Genomic DNA, 13,768 nt, shown 5'->3' with positions numbered 1-13,768 from the left:
CACTATTATTTTCTATGTTGAGTAGACCTTGAAATTGGGGTCAAAAGTCTAATTTGGCAATTAAATTAGAAAGATCATATCATAGGGAACATGTGTTCTAAGTTTGAAGTTGATTGGACTTCAACTTCATCAAAAACTACCTTGACCAAAAACTTTAACATGAACAAACTGACGGACAGAAGGACGGACGCACAGACCAGAAAACATTATGCCCCTCTACTTTCTTAGGTGGGGCATAAAAAAAATCTTCCCAATGAATAGTATGTTAATCATGAACAAATGAGAAAATGGTGTTTCCATCAAATTGGCTTCCATTAGACAGCAAACCAGCAACACACAAGACCATAAAGCCTTAACTTACTCTTCACTATCACAACCTCTGATAATCCATAGATAACAGAAGTTTTTAGGATCATTTTCTGGTTCCTGGTAGGCCACATGTAGGACAGATCCATTGTCTTCCTCAACTCTTGAACTGTATCTGAAAAGATCAAATATAAACTATTGTTTACAAACCATTGTAATTTAAAAATCATCATATTTAAATTTTGAACATTCATTTGATTGGAATCCCTAAATACATTGTAGTAGATTTAAAAAAAAGATATTATTTTATTTACAGTATCAAGTTTTATAAAAAGCTTGTTATTTTGTAATGAGAGTAGCAAACACCCTTAACAATTAAATTAACTTGAGAGAATATTTTCCTAATTTATATAAATCTGGATATTAGCAATAGATCTCTTCCGAAACTTCCACTTTACAACAATAACAACAGTTACCAACATCCCACCCAACATGGCCAATTTTTTCAAGCCTTTCCTTCTCCAGGGGAAAGGGGAAAATAGTACATGTAGTAGGGGCGAATCCAGGATTTTAGGTTAAACTTAAATTTTCAGCAAAATTATTGAAATATTCTTTATTAAGCTGAGGACAACCCATGCTGTGCAAATTTTAGGAGGGACACACTCCCACCACACCCCTGTCTGAATCCACCCTTGGCCTTAGCAGCACTATCACTTGCTGATGCCCACACTACTTACTCTAAGACAGGAACATTCAATTTCCACAACTGGTAGCTTCCAAAACTAAAGCCTACAACCAGTGTCCCTATCTGTGGTATATACTTTAAACATGTTACTATAACGTCACCTGTAATAAATAATACAAATTTTATCTGTCAAAGTGGTAGTCAGTTCTATATTTACAGCCAATTTCCTAATATATGTAGAGCAAGACTTTGGTTAGCTTGCTTGCCTTGTTTGTATATTGTACAATTGTAATTGAGATAATGTCTAATCAAATTCAAAAATAATATATACAGGTTTAACTAAGAATGTTTGCTAGAATTCGACTGCTTTCATACATGTACACATTTTTGTTTAGGTGCCAGCTGAAGCCTGCATTTAGACGTAGGATTTTCTCACTGTGTTAGAGACCCATTGGTGGCCTTTGGCTGTTTTCTGGTCTTTGGTCAGGTTGTTATCCCTTTTGTTGACCCATTCTCAATTTCATGGTAGGATTGTTTGTCCTAAAATATTGTTGATAATAATATCAGACTATCTGTCTGTCCATCATACACATTAAACTCACTTGGATTAAAAGATTTAAGTTCTGTGCCATCGCATCTTCTATATTTAAATAAATTGCCATGAGATTCTTCTGAAATGGAATAGATAGATATAAGAAGATGTAGTATGAGTGCTAATGAGACAACCCTCCATCCAAATCACAATTTGTAAAAGTAAAACATTATAGGTGAAAGTCAGGTGTTTAACACGACGCCTTGGCCCACATCAAACAGTAAGCTTTAAAGTGGCCATAGGACTATTAAAATACATTTGTCATAACAGCAGGAATATTCAAATTAATGTGTCATAACAGCAGAAACCATTCAAATGTTATACAATTCTCATGCAATAGGACTTTTCAATTAGAATTGATAATAACAGTTGTCTGTATTTCAAAATTATACATGAAGTCTTGAAGCGATTTTATCAGAATTTCATCTTTGTGTTTATCTCAAAGCTTAAAGTCATAAGAAGCGAATGACCAATGAAAAATAATGTTCTTCCAATTCTTGAACCAATGCATACAAACATCATAAACTTAGTCTTCTGTGCATGAATTTATCAATTTTTTTTTGTGTGAATTTCGTATAATCTTCTAGTTTTTTTTCAATCAGAAAGTGATATTGTGAAAATATGGCAGGTAATAAAAGTTCGTGTTTTGAAGCCGAAGTTAAACGATTGTCACCCGTTTGTCAACAATAGAAAATAAATCAATAAAAAAGCATGGAAAAAAGCACGTGTTTAACATGTAAATTCAGATAATAGTTTATTTTAAGGACATCCATGAGTATTGTGATCCCCAGATTTTTATGAGATGGGTCACAATGAGGTCACTTTGCATACGGAAAATGTGTCGGGGGAATTGCTTTGTAGGAAGCAATTAAAATAAAGTAAACTTGTTCTAAATATGAATAAATTAAAGAATTTTCTTCAAAAAAAAGTATATGTACATAAGTTTTATAAGGCCCCCAAAAAATATATGTCTGTTTCCTGCTGCCAGCACAAATAAATCAGGGTCAATAGGTCGGGATTTTTTTTTAATTTTTTAATTTTTGCACTCCGTCAGATTTGCATTCTGTTAAATGTCATGTTTGGTTAAAATCCTGTACCCCAAAATGATTTAATCTCTTTAAAGAAGCTTTAATTGAATAATTCTCGCAGTGCTGACATTTTTAAACCTTAGTTGTAGCACATTTGTGCTGGGAGCAGCCATTTTGATTGTTTGGGCATAGTAAGATCGGAAACGATTTTTTTCCGGAATTGAATAAAAAGATCTAGGGTTGGTCGGGAAACAGGAAACAGACATATATCTCTTTTTGGCCTAATTAAAACTATCCATTGCGTTATAAATAAACATATGCATTATTTTTTTTGATTTGAGGTTTCTTATGACTTTAACTTCAACTAAATAATATCATCATGTGAAAGTATCTCCTGAAAACTTTTATAAAAGCCATGAGTTCTGTTAGTTTTCTCTCCTGAAAACTTTTATAAAAGCCATGAGTTCTGTTAGTTTTCTCTCCTGAAAACTTTTATAAAAGCCATGAGTTCTGTTAGTTTTCTCTCCTGAAAACTTTTATAAAAGCCATGAGTTCTGTTAGTTTTTCTCTCCTGAAAACTTTTATAAAAGCCATGAGTTCTGTTAGTTTTCTCTCCTGAAAACTTTTATAAAAGCCATGAGTTCTGTTAGTTTTCTCTCCTGAAAACTTTTATAAAAGCCATGAGTTCTGTTAGTTTTATCTCCTCAAAACTTTTATAAAAGCCATGAGTTCTGTTAGTTTTATCTCCTCAAAACTTTTATAAAAGCCATGAGTTCTGTTAGTTTTATCTCCTCAAAACTTTTATAAAAGCCATGAGTTCTGTTAGTTTTATTGTGTCTTTTCTATTTTCATTTTAAATGTGTATTTTTTTCCTACGACATAAAATCTCAGTAAACTTTAAAATATGCCTATGCAGTAAGAATCAAAAGTAATTGTTCTAAACTTTACCATCTAACACAAGACAAAGGTGATTTCTTTTGGCAATAGCTTGTCTACGCCGATCAGCCGTGTCTCTGGATCTCGGTGTAATGTACTGTAACTTGGAAGGCATTACCTCATCTGATTGAAGGTTCTCATCCATACACATATCTGAAAAAAAAAGGATGTACTGTAAATTAAGAAAATATTGCATGCATGTAATATTACTATTTTGTCGTTTTGTCAGTTTAGACTAAAATCTGATTTTAAGTTTTGCCATATTGAGAAAAAATCCTGTTTTAATTCACATAAATTATTTCAAAATGCTAGTTTAAATTAAAACGATTATAATCATGATAATCCTACCCCATTTTTCACAAAAAAATAAAAACATCGCAATTATTTCTGAATTTACAGCAATATCTGTATACAAAAATATCCACAGATATTTAGTTTTTTAAATGAAATAAAAATTATTATCAGACTATTTAATTTTTGTATTTAAAAACTAAAACTTTAAAATCTTGTGATAGTGTTAATAGGAATGCACTTTCCATTGCTACCCAGCTGCAATGCACAATATTGAAATTAATCATATTCTTTATTTGTTTTTCAATCAACACTCATCAGAATCAAATAGAACAACCACAGACTTACCTATTAAATAAACAATACCGGATATGGTCCCCACAGCAATTATTCCATCAAATAATCTTAGTTGGTCATTTAAAGCCCACATTGGAATAAAGTCTCCTCCTACATTGGTGACAACCTCAACGCTATTAATCTGAAGAAAAAAAATTTGTATTAAATATGTATCGTGAACTATAGTGGTTTTTATCCACTTCATATGAATTCTAACCGAAAGTTGTCTCATTGGCAATCATACTGCATCTCCTTAATTTTTATTTCTAAATGTACCATACTTCATAATCTCAATAAAGATACATGTATACCATTCTCTACCAAAGAAGTTCTTCTGTAACCTAGTGTACTTAAGATTGCTAATTTGAAATGTCACCCACCACTGAGGAACTATGAAATGTGGTCACAAGTTGTCAGTATTTTGCCATGCACAGAAGACATTCAAAGTGCCATAAATAAGGATGTTCCCTTGTCATGTTTTGCATTTTTTGTCACATTTTCAGAATACTCTGGTTATATCAATTTGAATGCCTTTCATAAAATTTCCCATTGACCCCCATTTTTCTTTTTATAAATCCTTTACATGTATAATGATAGGCCATCTGCCATCTGTCTTTTAATTATCTTTTTAATAGTTTTTGAAGACTTAAAACTTGTCAATGATAAAGCCATGAAAAGTGAAAAGAGAACATTTTCCCGCCAAAATTTCAATGGCTAATAGATCTCAAAAACAAGTACATTGACCTAAATATTTTTTTTCCCTCTTTTGATTCCTTTATTAATCCCCTATCAATATTAACTAGTGTTTTGAAAAGCTTATTATTTTGAAACTGAGAAACGAACTCCATTATCGATGTATTCTTCTGACGTTTCAGTTTCGCTGAAATCTCGTTCTGGGAATTTTTTCCAAAACATGTGATACAAGTGGAAAATATCAATGAATTTCAAAAATACTATATCATGTATATTCAAATAGAACTCTGTGTATATACAATTTAAGGTTTTTCAGTAATCCAGTTTTCAAATTTTACGACCAATCAAGTCAATATTTTTCAAAATAGCCCTAAAATAGGTAAAAATCAATGAAAAATGAAAAAATCATCAAAATTGGGCATTTTCAAAGGGCAGTAGCAATAAAAGAAATGCACCACCATATGATTTTTTCTTCACCAATTATTTTTTTAGTCTTGTAAACCCAAAAATCAGGTAAAGAAAAAAAGTTTAATTCTAGAAATTTTTAGCTCCTCAGAGGTGTACATCCTTATCGTCCTACTAACCTTGTGAGGTATTTCAATGACCTTGCTCAACCTTGAGCTCTGCAAGTCTAGTACGCCTAACATGCTTGTCTGTTGGGCATTGCATACTCCCACCAACAGTTTGGGACTGTTGCCATAGCAATATTCCTTGACACATGTGATGTAGCTGTGTGTGTCTTTGATAGTGACACCGAATGCCCATGCTGCTAAACGTCTCCTAGAGGCTGAATCTAGTACCTCTATCACTGGACCTCTGACTAACCACAAAAACTTTCCATCTATCAAATAGATATGAAGTATTAACATCATTAATGCACCTATTGAAATAAGGAAACCCTACTTCATTTCAGAGTTTCTGAATCAAAAGAATAATGAATTATTTTGTTGTTCATATCCTTATATGAAAATAAGGTCATAGCATTTCTACTTCCATTGTTAACTTTCATCTCCCGTTAGCGCCATGTGTCACATAGGGCACTACTTCCATCATGTCTATTGTTTAGGTCTTGTTTTTAAAAACAAATCTCATTTTTGATATATGCTTTTCAAAATAGTACCCAGATGGCCAGAATGCATCATTTTAAAACAGCAAATTGCAAGATTTGGTATTTATATATTAGAGCAGACTGTTGCATTTATAATACTCCTTGAAAACTATATTATTCCACTTGTAAAAGTGAAATGTTTTATCATATAAAGTTTTTTAAGGGTTCCGCTGAACCCAGTGTCTCGCCTTCTTTAGCTGTTAGTCACAGGCTCAACAAAAATCATTTACACCAATTGGTCTCAGGTAAACCAGCAGTGTTTTTAAATTGTTTTGTTATAATTCAGACAGTCAAAAATCTCTTTTGAATTGATCCACATTTTTTTTAAGCATGTCAAGTGGGTTCTTACATATTACGCTTCAACTATATGGTATGGAATTTTCTAATTGTTGAAGGCTATACTGTGGCATTTATTGAATTATATCCATTCGATTGATATGAGCTTCACTGATAAGTCTTATGAAGACGAAACGTGCGTCTAGCGTAATAAATTATAATCTTGGTACGTTTGATAATTATTAGTAGATAAATACATGTATCTCTTGTATAGGCATTCATACCACATCTCAATATTTTTTCATTCTCATTTATCATGTATAATAAAAATCTGATAATATACATCCCCAAATACCAACTACTGTGAATTCATTATAATTCATTGGATACCAATTTTCGTGGTAACCCAGGAACCACAAATTTAAATGTCCAATGAATTATAAATTTTGCATAGAACTTTAACATGTTTAAATACTGTGGATTCATTATTATTCCTGGGATACCAATTTTCGTGGATTTTGTTAGTACAGGCAAACCACGAAATAAAATGTTCCACGAATGACAAATTTTACGAAGGCGTGTAAGCAGACTTCGGTAAAACCATGAAATTAAATATCCACGAAAACGTAAATTTCCCTGAATCCACGAAAAATTGATACCCACGAAAATAAATGAATCCACAGTATGCAGACTTTTGAAAAACCATGAAATTGATTATCCGTGAAAATGCAAGTTTTTCCAAATCCATGAAAATTGGTTATCACAAAAATAATTAATGTAAATGAATCCACAGTATATATCTTTCAGCAGAGCGTATAATACATGACAAAATATGTCACAACATTTATCAATTCCTACACAAAATCACCACAGTTAGTCCTAAATTAGTATATTGTTTGTTTCCCCAATCTGGACCCTTCCAAGCAAGGTGTGGTGGGTATGTAGGTACTGGTAGGGAAATGATTTAATTTTTTCTAAAAAGTCTGAATAGTATCATAGGATGATGCGACAAGCCTGAAAATCTGAAATGAATAAAACAATTTTGGAATTAGTTTGAACAATAAAATAATTTTATGAGTACATGTAGCATGGATTTTGCATGGTCAATCAGGATCGGGGAAACAAACAATATTTTATTTATGCCTTACCTTTGCTAACTCCAGAAAATCCACCAACATCATAATCTGTAACACCATGATTAAAAGGAAGTAAAGGTGTTATATGGTGTGGGGTTACACCTGGTCTCATTCTGTTCCTAATTTATTGACATGCTGATCCTTCTATACAAAGGGAAAACATAAGTTACATACATGTACATGTATATTGTGGAAATTCATTTCTTTTTATATTGTAATAGAAACCATAATGATAGAAAAGTTTATTTTGATTTTTTGATAAATGAGAATATCCACAAATTTAAATGACAAAGATAAAATAACATTATACTCAACATAATTTCACACAATCAGGTAAATAAGCTAGGATCCTTTTAAAAACAGACCTATTGAACTGAGGACAGGGGACTCTTAAAATATCTTTTTAATGTGTATATTAATGATCTTGTTGTTATTCTTTACTTTCATTTTGTTACCAGACCAGATATTTCATAACTATTTTCTATATGTTCAACTAAACTTTATCTGAAAGTTTAGGGGCCCAGCTCAAAATCTAGGAGCCATGGGCGACTGGGCTCCCTTTAAGTTTTGTCCCTGCATGATACATGTACTATAAATATGTAGTTTTATGGCAATTAAGATTTGAATTGAATAATCTATACTGTTATAAATTCAGAAATTATTGTGATGTTTTTATTATTGCGAAAAATGGGACAGGGTTATAATCGCAAATAATCAAAACTCGCATTTTGATTTTTTTACACGAATCAAACAGGATTTTTGAAACAGGATGTTGAATAAGGTAAAAAATAAAATTGCATTTTAGACTTAAATGACAAAATTGCTATAATAAATGCACGCAATAATTTCTGACTTAACAACATACAGTATTTGTTATTAGAAGACAAAGCCCTCATATCAATTATATCAGATAAAAAATCAATGTACTAGTTGACCTAAAATTATGAGTTTTTTTACACACAGTTTAAGCCCATAATAACACTTAATTAGCTAACAAATCTGTTTGCCAAAAAAAAATAAGAAGATTATTTTGATCTACACAAAGTATCCTTCATGTCCATGAGTGACCAAAGTTAACAAAAATGTTCAGATTTTTTTTGAAAAAAAAAAATTTCCCTTATATTATAGTACCATAGAGACAATTGACTTAATAAAACTCAATGTTTGTTCATGCATACTGCATATATGTTTCTATGAAATATGTTGTATAAATGCATGGCATGTTTGTCTTGGAATTTCTCTATACAATGTGTGTTTAACACCAACTTGGTAGGTACAAATGTATGCAAACTAATGATGACTAAAGCAGCTGTAATCATTAATTAAGATATAACCTTGATGAGGCCAAACAAAAAGTATGTGTGTTCACTGTACCACTACCTACAATATTTTTATCCCCTTCCCTTGAGTTTTTTTTAACCATTTTTGATTAAGCACTGTCATGACTGTTAAAGTCACAATGTTCATGATGTTGCTCCCATATATACATGCCATAGACTCAATGTAATAAAAAAAAATACGTAATAAAAAACAAGAGTGCACACACTAAAATGTCTCACCTTCTTAACTATTAAATCAATGATATTCTGTTGATAGTCCTAAATATAAAGCTTTTTTACAACTGTCACATAAACTTAACATTAACCAAGAAAACTAAAGTTTGACCTTTGAAACATCAAAATGAGGTCAAGGTCAGATAGACCATGCCAGACAGGCATGTACAGCTAACAATTCTTCCATACAACAAATATAGTTGACCAATTAATTGCTTATAGTTTAAGAAAAACAGACCAATAGATAATAAAATATTTCCATACACCAAATATTGATGGTCTATTGAACATGTTGAATATAGCATAAGAAAAAAAGACCAAAACTCAAAAAATTTACTTTGACCACTGAAGCATGAAAATGAGGTTAAGGTTTGATAACACCTGCCAGCTACATGTAGATATGTACACCTTACAATCATTCCATACACCAAATAAAGTAGACCTATTGCATACAGTATAAGAAAAACAGACCAAAACACAAAAACTTAACTATAACCACTGGACCATGAAAATGAGGTCAAGGTCAGATGACACCTGCCAGTTGGACATGTACATCTTACAGTGCTTCTATACACCAAATATACTAGACATATTGCTTATAGTATTTCAGATATATGGACTTGACCACCAAAACTTAACCTTGTTCACTGATCCATGAAATGAGGTCGAGCCAAGCAAAAACTGTCTGACGAGCATGAGGACCTTGAAAGATACGCATATACCAAATATAGTTATCCTATCACTTATAATAAGAGAGAATTCAACATTACAAAAAATCTGAACTTTTTTCAAGTAGTCACTCAACAATGAAAATGAGGTCAAGGACATTGGACATGTGACTGACAAAAAGTTCATAACATGAGGCATCTATATTCAAAGTATGAAGCATCCAAGCTAAGTCTTCTACCTTTTAAAATATAAAGCTGGAACACTATCCCTATGTTGAGCTTTCTAAGACAAAAGCTGCAGGCTCAACAAAAATCCATACATATCAACACTATTTTTACAGCATGTGACAGTAAACGCACATGCTATTTTGTTTGACAAATATAGTGAAAATGACTTCTTCGCCTTTGTTGCAGGAGTTGATTTGTGGCTGATACATGTACCAGAAATTCTGGATTGAGTTTACCAAGTAGGGAACAACCTCCAAAATGAGGGATATCCCTTAAATGAGGGACTGTTCCCTCAAACAGGGATCATTTTACTGTTGTAGAAAAGAAAGAAAAAAATAACTTGGGGGGGGGGGGGGGGGGTAATTCATTATTTTTGAACAGCTTTTCAATAAAATACCTGATAGATGAATTGTTCTTTGGAAAGTTTCAGCAAATAATATAAACATGTTCCGTTTTGTTCTTACAGGTGGTTATTAGAAAAACATTTTTTTTTTACTCATAATAGAAGGTGGTAAAGGGGGGGGGGGCCTGAACAGGGAAACACATAATACAAAAATCGCGAAAATGTTGCACGGAAAATAAAAATCTGAAAAAACGAAGCATGAGAAATAAAATTATAAATATTAATGAAAAAAGTAAAGTAATTTATTAATCAGCCGTCCCTGGAGATCATCAACATAATATAATGGACATGATGACCCTGCAGTCACCTTTTCGCTTCCGCTATAATATGCAACTGATTTGAAAGAAAAATATTATTCGTAATAATTAATTTGATAGCCATTTTAAATATTCTGGGAACACATAATTTAAAACAATATGTGGACTGATTTTGAATTTAATAAGTCCTGCCCATACCTGCCAACTTTTGAAAATGCCCATGGGGGTTTAAGCGCGCGACAACAATTTCAAAGGTTACAATTCTTTGCATCGACTATTTTGCGCGTACTGTTGTGTGGTCTAGAAAAAGTGTCATATTTGTAAGATGAGCTTACATGTACATGCCTTTTTCTTAAGTTTATTTGCATTATTGCAGTTTGTGAATCAGCCATACTTTTATTCCTATTCTGTGTTAGAACCTCCATGCAGTTGAAAAATCATTTGCCATGTTCACGATTTTACAATTCTGACCAACAAACAGAGAAATACAACACAAGTTAAATATCTAGCATCTTAAAATAATCTTGAGAGAAAACGTTTTTGATTGGCTGATTAATTTGATCCTGAGAAACAGACAATTTGATTGGCTGAACATGATTTTCCTCCATAAGACACAGTTCAAAATTGGGAACACTATTTTTCGTGTAGATTTTCACCAAATCGTGTTTTAGAGGGTTTTTCAGGAACACGATCGTGCAATCGTGACAAAGGGTCAACATCGTGTAGTACACGCCTAAATCGTGAAAGTTGGCAGGTATGCCTGCCCCTGGTTTACTTTTTAATCAAATGCGAGAAAAGCACGAGAAATTAAGAGTACTGACACAAAACACGGAAAATAAATAAAGGAAAACACGAGGCACGCACGTCGAACCAAACACGAAATACGAGAAATAAAACATCAAAACACGTGAAATAAAAAGGCCAAAAACATTGCGCGAAAATAACCCTTTACCACCCTCATAAATAGGGAGAACTGCACTTCAGGGTTGTCCTATATTTAAGGGGTTTGAGGTTCTCAACCTGATGTGTCAAAATAATTATAAAGAATTGAGAATAAATATCAAACCAAAAAGAATACAGAAATGTACAAACCCATATATCATGTATATACAAACTGATAGATACCCTTGTGCCATCTTTGAGGGAGGGTAGGAGGGGTCCTGATCCGTAATCCTGAGCTTAAAAACATGAAATCCCGGGCTTAAAAACACGAAATCCTGAGGTCCCAAAATTCTAAAAAAGAATTCCCAGATCCCGAATGGGTCAAGCCCGAAATCACGAGCTTAAAAAAGGCCGATCCTGGAGTCCAGATAAAGTCCTATCCCCCCTCGGGTACAAGTCAAATCGGCACCCATAGAAAAAGTCAAATTAAGTGAATATTTCTGGACAACCCCTTCCTTATTTTTACTGTTTTTTGCTGAAATTACTGTTAAAATATGTATATTAAATAAATCTAACATGGGTGCCCAATTGACTATATAAAGTGCCGATTTAACCAGGTGCCAATTTGACTAGGTGCCGATTTGACTATACTGAGTGCCGATTTGACCAGGTGCCGATTTGACTAGAATTCTCCCCCCTCATCTTTGAAAACCTCTAGGGCAGAGACTCTAGGCTCTACATACATTACAAGTAAGTAGTAAACATACAATATCCACGTTTGACTTAAAACCTTATGAAGCTCATCATGTACCAAAAAAAAATATTCTATGTACCACATTTCTCATGAGTTTGTAGTTGAATAGTAAATATAGTTTTTTATTTGTTTATTCTATATGATAATTTGGAACCTAGTTTGCACAAAGTCAAAGTTTATTTTAGCTGTTTACCTACATAATTTGTCAGTTGTGTCCGTCTCAAGCAGTGCTATACAAAATTAAATATGTGTGTGCTTGTTAAGATTTTTCATGTGATAGATTTACAAATCAACAGCTTACTTATGCAGTTTGTCTATAATTTCAGATTTCAGATAACCGCCATCCAAAACAAATTTTGTACATGTGAAAAATTAAATACGAAGGGCGCATGCGCAGTGAAACCGGATGAAAACAATGTTTCTGAAACTTTCTCGGAGAAAGAAATGAATCTCCGGAATGCGGAATGTGCATAATTTGAAAGTATATATATATCTGGGACTATTATCTATTAAAGTTAGTATAATAGACCCATGTTATATCAAATTATTGTTCATTAGTATATTAATACCATGTTTTTACCTTTAGACGCGTAAGGTTGTTTGTTTCTGTTCACTGCAGGTTAAGTCTTCCGATAACCGGCAGAAATCAACTGAACTTGACACTGTTAAAGTTTTCTAGACAAAAGTTGCGGCTCGTTAGCCCTTTTTAACTTCGAACATTTTGGAATCTGGAACAAATGAATATTCCTGATCATCCAACTCTTTAGACAATCACCATCTACTTCACATGATGAATAATCATAAACAATCTTAAATTTATAGTTTGCGAGTACAGAAACAAGCTAGGACATAACACACCCGAGCGATTTTTTGACCGACGAAGTAAAACAACTTTTTATACAGAGATTGTGCCAATTTATAATTAGTATATAGTTAGAAGTCTTTTACAGGTTTTCATGTTGATGATTAAGAATGTCCTTTACAGTAAATCAGCCACGGTCCCCCAGATTGTACCATCAGCCAGGAACAAATATATCATAATATATTAAGTTAGATATATACTGTTCCCACAATCAGCTCACCCGTTTGTATTTCGATGGCGGCACTTACATGATTTTTTGTGTGTATTTTTCTCACATTGTTAAATTTGAAAAGTACCATAAAAAACCGTTAGTTTCCAACATTGTCCAACTCTCTCAAGCAAAGATGAATAAAGCTGCAATACTGAATAGTTTAGATATTTGTTTGTCATTTTGATCATAAAGCTCCTAAAGTGACCGTACAGTATCATACATATCTACCTTACCGAAAAATAAGCCATGCGGCTATCATTTGCAGCAAGCTTGCAGCAAACATTTCCAAACACAATCAACATGACCTAGCCACAATCTCAAATTGTAAGCTTCCAGGAAGTCAGTGCCAACTTGGCATGCCCAGTAAATATTGTGTAATTCTTGTAATGTTCTGACAAACATATAGAATGGTCAAAGTGTTCTGCAATCTTGTGGTAAACATATAGAATGGTCAAAGTTTTCTGCAATCTTGCGGCAAACATATAGAATGGTCAAAGTTTTCTGCAATCTTGCGGCAAACATATAGAATGGTCAAAGTTTTCTGCAATCTTGCGGCAAACATA

General features: G+C 32.8%; 1 protein-coding gene across 4 annotated transcripts in view; it reads right to left on the bottom strand.

Annotated features, from left to right (window-relative positions):
- Positions 1-12,537, bottom strand: part of LOC134692142 (protein ELYS-like) — a 79,378-nt gene extending 66,841 nt beyond the window's left edge. For 3 of the 4 annotated variants that reach the window (XM_063552576.1, XM_063552578.1, XM_063552579.1), the window contains exons 1-8: positions 12,434-12,529; positions 7,400-7,528; positions 5,452-5,708; positions 4,187-4,316; positions 3,560-3,700; positions 1,594-1,662; positions 1,044-1,152; positions 362-481 (exon numbers count right to left, since the gene is read on the bottom strand). In XM_063552576.1, the coding sequence (XP_063408646.1) occupies positions 362-481; positions 1,044-1,152; positions 1,594-1,662; positions 3,560-3,700; positions 4,187-4,316; positions 5,452-5,708; positions 7,400-7,499 (926 nt within the window). In that variant the 5' untranslated portion in view covers positions 7,500-7,528; positions 12,434-12,529. Of the gene's footprint in view, positions 1-361; positions 482-1,043; positions 1,153-1,593; positions 1,663-3,559; positions 3,701-4,186; positions 4,317-5,451; positions 5,709-7,399; positions 7,532-12,433 lie in introns of all 4 variants that reach the window. The other variant, XM_063552577.1, reaches the window with a different exon arrangement.
- Positions 12,538-13,768: the final 1,231 nt, after the last annotated feature.

The sequence above is a fragment of the Mytilus trossulus genome, chromosome 12, assembly GCF_036588685.1.
Source record: "Mytilus trossulus isolate FHL-02 chromosome 12, PNRI_Mtr1.1.1.hap1, whole genome shotgun sequence".
Lineage (NCBI taxonomy): Eukaryota > Metazoa > Mollusca > Bivalvia > Mytilida > Mytilidae > Mytilus > Mytilus trossulus.
Note: the sequence above shows the minus strand (reverse complement) of the source record. Positions and strands in the feature narration are given on the sequence as shown.